The sequence below is a fragment of the Bison bison genome, unplaced genomic scaffold (genome assembly GCF_000754665.1).
Source record: "Bison bison bison isolate TAMUID 2011002044 unplaced genomic scaffold, Bison_UMD1.0 scf7180017864020, whole genome shotgun sequence".
NCBI lineage: Eukaryota > Metazoa > Chordata > Mammalia > Artiodactyla > Bovidae > Bison > Bison bison.
In genome coordinates, this window is record NW_011494592.1 from 1,491,636 (window position 1) to 1,503,515 (window position 11,880).

An 11,880-nucleotide genomic window follows, 5' to 3' on the forward strand; every position below is an offset into this window, starting at 1 on the left:
GGGCACCCCTAAGGATGTGATGAAGGGGGAATGTGAAACGTTCCATACCCCTCCACCCCAGCCCCCTTCACTCTCCTCCTCCTCCAGATCTCAGTCCCAAGCATCACCTCCCAAGGGGATCTTGTGCTCAATATTATTATCTTCTAACATCTTTCACTCTATGATAGCATGTGTCCAGTCTGTCATCTATATTTGTCTTGTCCTTGATCCTTCCCAGTCCCCCTCTACAAAGGGTGGGGCCTAGGTCTCTTGGTACAAAGGCTGAGACCCAGAGCCCAGTCTGGGGCCTGGCAGGTGACAGGGACCTAACAAGTACCGTTAGCTGCCGGCACGGATGAAGCTGCAACCTTTGAGGATGAAGTGCGAATGACTCCTTTACATGGAAGGTTTCCCATAGGTAGACCCCAACTCACCTATACCCTCACCTTTTCTTACCCCACAACACTCACACCATGCTGCAGCCAGACTCCTCCCAGGAGGACTGGAAGCTCCCTGAGGGCAGGGTCTGTTCATTTGCACATCTCCCCTAGAGCCTGGCCCAGAGCAAGGTGCGGCTGGAGGCTGGGTCCCTTTCCCCTTGGCACAGGTGACTCTCTCCTTTTCCAACCCAGCTTCAGCTCCACCATGTCCATGGCACCTTCTCAGACCACCTCCTGTCCAGGGAGCCCCTGAAATGCTTGCTCATCACTATCTCCCCAGCTCACGGGACCTGCTGACCCATTACCTTGCCACACAAGAGGGTCTCGGCTGCTACTACTGGCTTTGTTTGGAATTTTGACCGCATCCCCCACCCACCTCAGCACAGGCTAAATGCTCAGCTCATATGGGAAGGAGATGGAAAAGGGAATGACTCAACAAGGCCCCCTGCTGGCCAGGGTCCAACCAAAGCACTACCATCACTGGAACATCCTCCTTGACATCATTCAAAGGGTCTACACTAGAACACCCAGTAATGGGCTTCCCAGGTGGGTGCTAGTGGTAAAGAACCCACCTGCCAATGCAGGAGACCCAAGAGACATGGGTTCGATTCCTGGTCTGGGAAGATCCCCTGGAGAATCCCATGGGCAGAGGAACCTAGTGGGCTGTTGGACATGCTGAAGGACTTATCAAGCACACATGCATATTCTTGGACACCCCTGAAATGGGAGCTCACACTGTGTCAAGACAGACTACCCCACCCGTGGAACCAAATTCCCACTTGTTAAAATCCAGTGGGGGTAGTTGCATTTTTAGTTTTTTAAGGAACCTTCATACTGTTCTCCATGCTGGCTGCAGTAATTTACATTCCAAACAACAGTGCTACAGGATTCCCTTTCCTCCACACCCTCTCCAGCACTTATTGTTTATACACTTTTTGATGATGGCCATTCTAACCCGTGTGAGGTGATACCTCATTCAAAAAGACACAGGCATCCCAGTGTTCACTGCACCACTATTTACAATAGCCAGGACATGGAAGCAACCTAGATGTCTATCGACAGATAAATGGATAAAGAAGGTGTGGCATATATACAGTGGACTGTATTACTCAGCCATAAAAAGGAATGAAATTGGGTCACTTGTAGAGACATGGATGGACCTAGAGTCTGTCATACAGAGTGAAGTCAGAAAGAGAAAAACAAATACCACACATTAATGCATATATGTGGAATCTAGAAAAGTGGAACAGACGAATCTATTTGTAGGGTAGGACAAATGCAGATGTAGAGAATGAACCTGTGGACACATGAGGGAAGGGGAGGGTGAGACACATGGGAAGATTAGCACTGATACACATATACACTATCAAGTGTAAAACAGATAGCTAGCAGGAAGCTGCTATATAGCACAGTGAGCTCAGCTGGGTGCTCTGTGATGACCTAGAGGGGTGGGATGAGGGGGTAGGAGGGAGGTTCAAGAGGGCGGGGATATATTATACATGTAGCTGATTCACTTCGTTGTACAGCAGAAACTAACACAACATTGTAAAGTAACTATACCCCAATAAAAACACGCACACACAAAAAACCCGCCAGTGGTGTTCAGACTTACTGAGCGCAAGCAGGGGCGCCGTTGACTTCGATAAGCCAGACCTTCAGCTCCTCGTCCACCATGAAGTCAAAGCCGAAGAGCTGAAAGCTCTGGTAAGGGAGGTGCTTGGTGCTGATGGCGGGCTCCACGCTCATGAGGCAGCTCCTGCGGGGCACAGGGAAGAGCTTGCTGAGGATGGGGTGGTCTGGGCGGCAAGACCAGGGGAGCGGTGCTTGGATGATTTTACATCCAATGTGCCGATGAAAACTGGCTTTGGCTTAATTCTCTCTTTTAAATGTATTACCAATAGATTATTCAAGGCGATGCAACTTGTTAGAAAACTCTGCCATCACCCTTATTCTGACAAGTAGTGGCTGCTTTCCCAGCAAGCGCTGAGTCATCACGGTCCCTTTAAATGTGGATTCCCCCAACGGGTGGGCTGCTACCACATTTGCTGATAATAAACAAAACACTTCTATATATATTTGCCATATTAAAAAAAATGGCCCACCATTTTGTGACACAGAATTTGCAAGGAGAAGGCTGATCTCATTCATTTCTTTCACAAGCTCCAGTTTGCTGCTTTTAGTTAAAAGCCTTATATGCTGAAACAAGATATTGAAATATGGGACTGTTATTAGGATCAACGACTGTTTGCAAAAATTAGAAGATTTTAGTGACAAGGAAAAGTTGAAAGTGAATCTTAGAAACCATGATGAAACAGTACATGAAGCCTGAGGTCATGCTGCCGAAGCCAAAATCTCAGACAAATTTTTTAACCTCTTTAAACCAAGTGTTGACGTCACTGTCTGTGAAACTGGGGTAAAAATAACACATATTCCCAGTGCTGAGATGGTTCAATGATATAATTACCTAAGGAACTTGTCATAGCTCCTGGAAGCTGGGAGGCATCTAATGAATGTTGTTACTAGTGAACAAGTATATTTTATTAATTTATCATTAATTTTGGATAGTCATGAATCTATTACTTATGAATGAAAAAGAACTCTTATCCAGTACATCCAGTACATCTTATCCAGTACATCCCAGAAAGTCTATGCCATTTCTATTTTATAAAACTCTTCCCTGGTTTTTCCCTCAACTGGATGTTGGGGCAAAATATTTATTTTAGTAAACACAGTATGTCAGGATGACTCTAAGAATATCAGGGACATCTCTTCTTCTACTCAAGCTGTATATTTAGAAGGAAAAAGATGTGTCTTATAAGGAGGTTTTGGCTTATGACTTTAAAGAAGAACTGGGGCTTCCCTGATGGTCCAGGCAGGAGTTAAGAATCTGCTCGCCAATGCATGGGACACGGGTTCAACCCCTGGGCTGGGAAGATCCCACATGCTGCAGGGCAACCATGCCGGTGTACCACAACCACTGAGCATGCTCTGCAACAAGAGAAGCCACCACAATGAGAAGCCTGGCACTTCAAAGAAGAGTAGCCCCTGCTCACTCCAACTAGAGAAAAGTCCACATAACAATGAAGATTCAGCACAGCCAAAAATAAATAAATAAATCTTAAAATAAATAATAAACAACAAAAGAATTGAGGCTTTTGTGAACTTGGAATCACGGTCTTGCTTCCCCAGCCTCCCTCCACCAGTCCCCTACCCTAAATCATCAGTTTCCTTCTTTTTTTCTACGAAGGGGAAAAGCTTTCTATAGATGTGTTCAAACCTTTAAAAATCATTTTGACAGTTATTTAAGAACCAGTTGGAATAAAATTTCTTCTCCCATTCACCTCTAACCTCCAAGTTGCTTTTATTTTATAAAACTCTGCCCTGATTTTTCTCTCAACTAGATGTTGGGGCAAAATATTTATCTTAGTAAACACAGTATGTCAGGATGACTCTAAGGATATCAGAGACAGCTGTCCTTCTGCTCAGCTGTATATGTAGAAGGAAAAAGATGTGTCTTATAAGTAGGTTTTGGCTTATGACTTTAAAGAAGAACTGGGGCTTCTGTATTCTGCATTTTCTGTATTTCATCTCTATGAGAGAATACTCTTGACTTCTGTAATTAAAATGCCCTTTACAATATTATAATTAAGAAAAAATTTAAAATTTAATGGGTTCTCATGATAAAAAGTTTATTACATTTAAAAATTTTTCTTAAATAAAAAAACAATACTAAAGGATAAAGGATAAAAAGTGAAAGAAACATTACACTCCAGCACTTATAGGAAAAATCAGAAGTCAGAACCAAATCAAAACAAAATATTTTTTATTTGTTGGAAGTTCAAGTTAATAAATCACTTTAGAAGAATTTTTTTAAAATATAGTGTTTCTAATTTTTTTTTTAGCTGGAGTAGGAAGTCTGGGGGATGTTAGCTGGGGGAGAAAAAAAAGAACATGAGATCCAGGAGGAGCATTTATAGCACTTGAGTAGGAGCACTGTCTGAGTGGCACAGAACAATGGGAAGGAGGGGGATAGCAAACATCAAATACATCTTTTGCCTAAAATAGGAATTCTTTCTTCAGTATATTTGATTTATCTGGAGTCAGAATTCTAAGCACGTATAATCCCTGAAGAAATGGAACTCTCAGCCTTGTAATTATTCTGCTGGACTCTATGTAAGAATTATTATTGTTATTTTTATTGTTTAGTTGCTCAGTTGTGTCTGACTCTTTGTGACCCCATGGACTGTAGCCCGCCAGGTTCCTCTGTCCATGGGGATTCTCCAGGTAAGAATAATGGAGTGGGTTGCCATTTTCGTCTCCAGGGGATATTCCCAACCCAGGGATTAAACCCCATGCATCCCCTGCATTGGCAGGCAGATTCTTTACCACTGAGCCATCAGGGAAGCCCAGTGTAAGAACATATTAAGGAAAAAGGTTCAGTCATCATGACAGGGTGGCAGCAACAGGGCGGATAAAACAGACCACAGAACAGAATAGAGATCCCAGGAATAGATTCTCGCATAGATGGCCACCTGATTTATAACAGAAAGGGACACCAAAACGTGCTGCGGAAGGGACAGTCATATGTACAGGTGAGCCTGGGTCAACAGGATATATTTCTAGAAAAACACGACACTTAACATAAAACAATTCAGAGAGATTACAGGTCTAAAATATGAGAGAAAACCCAGAGGTCCATCAAATCCAGAAAGGATAAACCATGGAGCATTCACACAATGGAATATGACACAGAAACAATATTGAAAAAATCGGAACACAAAGCAAGAATTACAGTATAATTCCACTTATATAAAGTTTAAGAACAAGCAACAGGAATCTATGGTGATAAAAGTCAGAGAGTGGCTATCTCTGGCAGAGAGTATATATTTTGAGGGAGTTCAAGGGTATCTTTTAGGATGCCTTAAATGTTTTATATCCTGACTTGCATTATGACTAGATGAATGTATGCATAATTTAAAATTCACTAGATTTTTACCATATATGTACATTTTTCCAAATAATGTATTACTTAGCTTTGCTTGTTTTTCAATTTATATGAACAGGGCCAGTTCATAATTTTTTGCTTGACATTATATTTGGGTAACTCTAGTGATAAAATCCTTCAGGAATAAGGAGAAACCAAGACATTCTAAGATGATGGAAAAGCAAGAGGACTTATGACTAGCAGAACTGCTCTAAAAGAAATGCTGAAGTCTGAAGGGACATGAAACTTGGAATTTTAGGGCTGAAGCAAGAGCAAAGGAAACAGCAAATATCTGGGTAAAGGTAAAAGAGTGTTTCCCTCTTTTGTATTTAAAGTGGGTTTCTTGTAAACAGGATACAGTTTGGTCTTTTTTTAATCCAACAAGATAATCTGTTACATATTAGGTTTATGTACATCATAACCCCTGGATGTTAACCATTAAAACAAACAAACAAAGATACAAAGAGATACAGCCAGATACTCAACGGAACTCTAAAAAAGTTCAAACAATTCAGAAGAAGGCAAGAAACAAGGAAATGAAAAAAAAACAAAAAAGAGGGGACAAATGGACAATGAATGATAACATGGTAGATGTAAATTGCATCAAGCCAGTAGTTACTTAAAATTTGAATGGTATAAACACAACGATTGAAAAACGGATGATTCACTGGATTAAAAGCAAAACAAAACAAAATCCAATGGCATGTCTATCAGAAGCCCATTTTAATTATACAGTAGAGAGGAAGAGTAAAGGGATGAAAAGATACAAATTATTAATCAAAAGCTGGAGTGACTATATTAATATCAGACAAAACAGACTTCAAAATAAGAAATATTACCAGAGATAAAGACAGGAACTACATAATGATAAAGAGGTCAATTCTTCCCAAAGAAATAACAATTCTAAATGTATATGCACCTGACAACAGATCTTCAAAATATACAAAGCAAAAAACAAATAAAACTAAAAGGAGACATAGACAAGTCCATAATTATACTTGGAGACTTCCAAAGTTTTACCTCTCAATAATGGACAGAACAAGTAGAACAGAAAATCAGCAAGAATACAAAAGACTTGAATGACCCTACCAACTGCCTTCCCCTAATGGGCATTTATACAACACCCTACTCAACTACAGCAGGATAAACATTATTTTTAGTACACGTGGAACATTCACTAAGATGGACCATATTAAGAAAAAATTTTAAATAAGTAAAGATAGACCATATCCTGGACCATGAAACAAACTTTAACAAAGTTAAAACCATACAGAGTATGTTCTCTGACCATAATGAAATGAAAATTCCTTGAGAATCCCAAATATTTGGGAATTCAGCAAAAATTGCTAAATAACACACAAGTCAAAGATGAAGTCACAAGGGAAACTAGAAGGCATTTTAATAAAATGAAAACAAAAACATGATGGCAAAATCTGTGGGATGCAGCTAACGAGCTCTTATAGGAAAGCTGATGGCATTAACTGTTTATATTTTTTAAAAAATGAAATATCTCAAATCAGTGATCTGACCTTATACTTTAAGGAAACTAGAAAAAGAAGAGAAAAGCAAACCCCTCAAAAGCAGAAGAATAAAAATAATAAAGAACATGAAGAAATTGAAAACAAAAATGACAGAGAAAATCTTAAAGCCAAATGCTGACTTTTAGAAGAGATTAATAAAACTGATAAGCCTCTACCCAATCTGCCCAAGTGCAAGAGAGAAGATATAAATTACCAACATAAGGTAATCGAAGGATTAAGCATAAGGATTTTAAAAAGCTTCATCACCACAGATCATATAGATATTAAAAGGATAATAAAGGGATATAACAAATAACTTTCGTCCTTAAATTAGACAACTGAAATGGAACAATTCCTTGAAAGGCACAAACTCCCAAAGCTCCTTCAAGACACATTTAACCAAAAGAGAAAGGATTAGTTACCTGATTATATGTTTGATTTGTAGTAAGATACTACTTTCCAGGGTGATGTTCAAAGCACTTGTTAGGTACTGATTGAACGCCTCAAAGAACATTTCGTTCCCTTCTTCATACTTCCCATAGTTCTTTGAGTACTCCTTCTGAATGCAGTGATTGGTCAAGTGGCAGGTTTTATCTTGGAAATTATCCATATGATATGGTTCTGAAGCAGTCCGAAGGACACCCTCTCTATAGAGGTAGATATTAAACTGATGATCCACCAAGACCCAGCTTCTGCAAAGTCAAAAAAAAACACTATTTTATTCAAGTTATCCAAAGCTTCTCCATGTTCTATTTATCATCCCCACACCTTGACTATTCTGGGAGGAAACAGAGGAAGGAGGTAGTTTCTAAAATTATACGAGGTTACAAACTTCCCTGGTGATCCAGTGGTTAAGAAGCCGCCTTGCAATGCAGGGGACGCAGGTTTGATCCCTGGTCGGAGAGCTAAGATCTCACGTGCCGTGGGGCAACTGAGCCTGCACACCACAACTAGAGAGAAGCCCATGCACTGCAAGGAAGACCCAGTGCATCCAAAAATAAATAAACAAACATTAAAATAAATAAATAAAATTATATGAGGCAAGCCATGACAATTAGCCAAAAGAGCGAATTATCACGTGATGAGGCAAAGAAAACATTTTACCATAACTGACAAGGAGACTTTGGTCCATTCAAAAGATACAGTATTTTGAAGAGCTCTGAGCGGGCTGGTTTTTGCAGTTAATATGAAACCCCCAGTTGCCAAGTTTGCTCGTTTAGTAATCTTAAGAAGACTGTTCCCACTGAAGCTGGTCTGATCAGGCTGGTGTTTGAGAAGCAGTAAGCAAAGTGAAGGCATGAAGGTGAGAGAGTCCTGGTTGGGTGATGACAGCAAGGCCCAGAGCAAGCTGGGGCCAGGGCCATTCAGCTTTTGAAAGCACCCACAACCTCTTTCTCCTTGCCATGTCCTTTCTTGGAAACATAAAGTCCAAAACCCTAAGGTGTGTTAACAGAGGGAGGACACAGCCTTTAGCAGGGTCATGTGATCTGCTGTGTCTGACTATGTGTTCCGTGTATATCTCTTTGCTTCTTTCATAAGCAAGCCGCACACACTGATGCCCTTCCTTTTGGATCCACTAGTCATTTCCAGTAAAAAGAATATTAAAGGGACTTCCCCAGTGGACCAGTGGTTTAGAATCCCACCAACGCAGGAACATGGGTTCAATCCCTGGTCTGGGAAGATCTCACATGCCATGGGGCAACTAAGCCCATGTGCCACAACTACTGACGCCCAAAAGCCCTAGAACTGGAGCCTCTTGTGCTCCACAAGAGAGGCCACTGCAGTGAGAAGCCTGCGCACCACAACTCGAGACAACTAGAGAAAGGCTGTGTGCAGCAACAAAGACCCAGTACAGCCATAAATAGATAGTTTTTAAAAGAGAGAATACTAAAAGAAAAAGAGAGAGAGGAAATTCATCATCTTAGTAACATTTTATAGAGAGACAAGAGAAAGAGTGAAAGAAAAACAGAAAATGAAGTTAGAAACTCAGTCCCATTCAGCCACTCAAATTGAAAGTGCTAGTCACTCAGTCGTATCCAACTCTGTGCGACCCCATGGACTGTAGCCTGCCAAACTCCTCTGTCCATGGAATTCTCCAGGCGGAATAGTGGAGTGGGTTGCCATTCCCTTCTCCAGGGGATCTTCCCCACCCAGGGATCAATGCACTGCAGGAAGATTCTTCACTGTCTGAGCCACCAGGGAAGCCCAACTTGGGTGACACTGAATGCAGTCCAATACTTTCTCACACTCCAGATCACACTGCTCACCACACATGATTGCATTTTTCCCAGATTCGAAAAACAAAAACTCCAGACGTGGATGCGTTACCGGATGTCAAACTTGCGATGACCAGGCTCCAGGAGCAGCGGGCGCTCCAGGTATTTCTGGATCACGTGCACCTGGCCTTGGTTGTCTATGAAATCCAACAGTTCTGTAGCGTCTGAGGAGATGAGGATGCCTTCACCTAACAGGGCAAAAGCAAAGCCAGATCAGTCCAGTTCATCCCAAGAGGAAAAAGAAAACTCTCCGCAAAGCCAGAAGGGAAATGCTGACAGCAGGAAAAAGCCGACAGGAGGCTGCTATTGGCCAGCTCACTTTTCTTCTCCATCCCTTCCCTCCTTCCATCTCTCACTCTTCTGTCTCCCTACAAAAGCACCTGCATTATCCAATCCCACTCTCTATTTACGTAGGATTGTAAACACCATCATGGCAGGCTACAACCATGAAATTTCATTTTGATGGATATTCAAAATCTGAGCGCTCTGAATACAGGCCACTACTCTTGGTCACTGGTGTCACGATAAAGGTTGTGTATTGCTTATAACCAATAAACCCACTGGAAACACTATATTTTACAGAAACATCAGTAAGGTTACAGCATGAAGACAAATGTAATAGAACATTCTTGCAGCACTGTAATAGAAAACACTGGATACATTCAAAGTGTCCATCAACTGAGAGATAATCATACTGAGTGAAGTCAGTCAGACAGAAAAAGACAAATATCATAGGATACCACTAATATGTGAAATTTAAAAAAAAAGGTGCAAATGAACTTATTTGCAAAACAGAAATAGAGTCACAGATGTAGAAAACAATCTTATGGTTACCAGGGGTGAAAGGGGAGGGGGATAAACTGGGAGATTGGGATTTACCTGTACATACTCCTACATATTGGAAGAAGCACAAGCTGGAATGAAGACTGCCGGGAGAAATATCAATAACCTCAGATATGCAGATGACACCGCCCTTATGGCAGAAAGTGAAGAGGAACTAAAGAGCCTCTTCATGAAAGTGCAAGAGGAGAGTGAAAAAGTTGGCTTAAAGCTAAACATTCAGAAAACTAAGATCATGGCATCTGGTCCATTCTAAAGGAGATCAGTCCTGGGTGTTCATTGGAAGGACTGACGCTAAAGCTGAAACTCCAATACTTTGGCCACCTCATGCGAAGAGTTGACTCATTGGAAAAGACCCTGATGCTGGGAGGGATTGGGGGCAGGAGAAGGGGATGACAGAGGATGAGATGGCTGGATGGCATCACCAACTCAATGCATATGAGTTTGAGTAAACTCCGGGAGTTGGTGATGAACAGGGAGGCCTGGTGTGCTGCGATTCATGGGGTCGCAAAGAGTTGGACATGACTGAGCGACTGAACTGAACTGAACTGAACTCCTACATATAAAACAGATACTAAGGACTTACTGTACAGCACAGGGAATTCTACTCAATACTTGATAATAACCTATATGGGAAAACAATCTAAAAAGAGTGGATATATGTTTATGTATAACTGACTCACTTTGCTGTACACCTGAAACTAACACATTGTAAATCAACTATACTCCAATAAAAAGTGTCCCTCAACATTAAATAAATGATGCAATATTTTAAAAGAGCTTTGAGATATTTTACATACTATAAAATTCACCCTTTTAAAGTGTAAAATCTCTCACTGTTTCCATTATTTCCCCATCTATTTGCCATGAAGTGATGGGACCAGGTGCCATGATCTTTAGTATATTCGAGAGGTTTGCAACCATTACTACAATCTAATTTTAGAATGTTTTCATCACCTCCCTACAAACTTCATACCCACTAAGCACTTATACCCATTCCTTCCTCACCCAAGCCTCTGATGACCACTAACCTACTATCTATCTCCATAGGTTTGCTGAATCTAGAGACTTCATATAAATGGAAATAAATAGTAAGGGGTCTTTTTTGGTCTAGCTTCTTTCATTAACATAGTTTTTTTCAAGCTTCATCCATATTGCAGCATGTGTCAATATGCCTTTCCACCTTTCTATGACTAAATATTCCACTGTGTGGATGGCTACATCACATTTTTTTCAATTGATCAATCAATGGACATTTGGGTTGTATCCACTGTTGTTTGGCTTTTTAAAAAACGTCTATTTTGTATTGAAGTATAGTTGATTTTCAATGTTGTGTTAGTTTCAGGGGTATAGCAGAGTTGATTTGGTTATACATATACATATATCTTTGGGTCTTATAAAGGTGCTATGGAGATTTTAATCATAGTTTTTGTTTTCAAAAACTTTTGAAAAATGTTTCCATCTCTTTTGGAAATTAGCATCATTAGCCTTCTTTCTGACTAGACTGTGGGTCCATGAGCGCAAGAGAACCATGTCTGTCTCATTTATCTCTGTCTCCAAATGTTCATTATTTCTCTTATTCACCCATCCATCTATACATTCATTCATTCACTCAATATATATACTGATCCTCTGTTGACTGTCAGGTGCTATCCTGGTCCAAATAGGAAAAGGAGTTCATCAAGGCTGTATATTGTCACCCTGTTTATTTAACTTATATGCAGAGTACATCATGAGAAACGCTGGACTGGAAGAAACACAAACTGGAATCAAGATTGCCGGGAGAAATATCAATAACCTCAGATATGCAGATGACACCACCCTTATGGCAGAAAGTGAAG

At 40.7% G+C, this 11,880-nt stretch overlaps 1 protein-coding gene across 1 annotated transcript in view; it reads right to left on the bottom strand.

Moving 5' to 3' along the window:
• Window positions 1-11,880, bottom strand: part of TTL (tubulin tyrosine ligase) — a 33,565-nt gene that overhangs the window by 6,040 nt on the left and 15,645 nt on the right. Inside the window, exons 4-6 of the mRNA XM_010834121.1 lie at window positions 9,252-9,387; window positions 7,346-7,615; window positions 2,032-2,175 (exon numbers count right to left, since the gene is read on the bottom strand). Coding sequence (XP_010832423.1) covers window positions 2,032-2,175; window positions 7,346-7,615; window positions 9,252-9,387 — 550 coding nt within the window. The remainder of the gene's footprint in view (window positions 1-2,031; window positions 2,176-7,345; window positions 7,616-9,251; window positions 9,388-11,880) is intronic.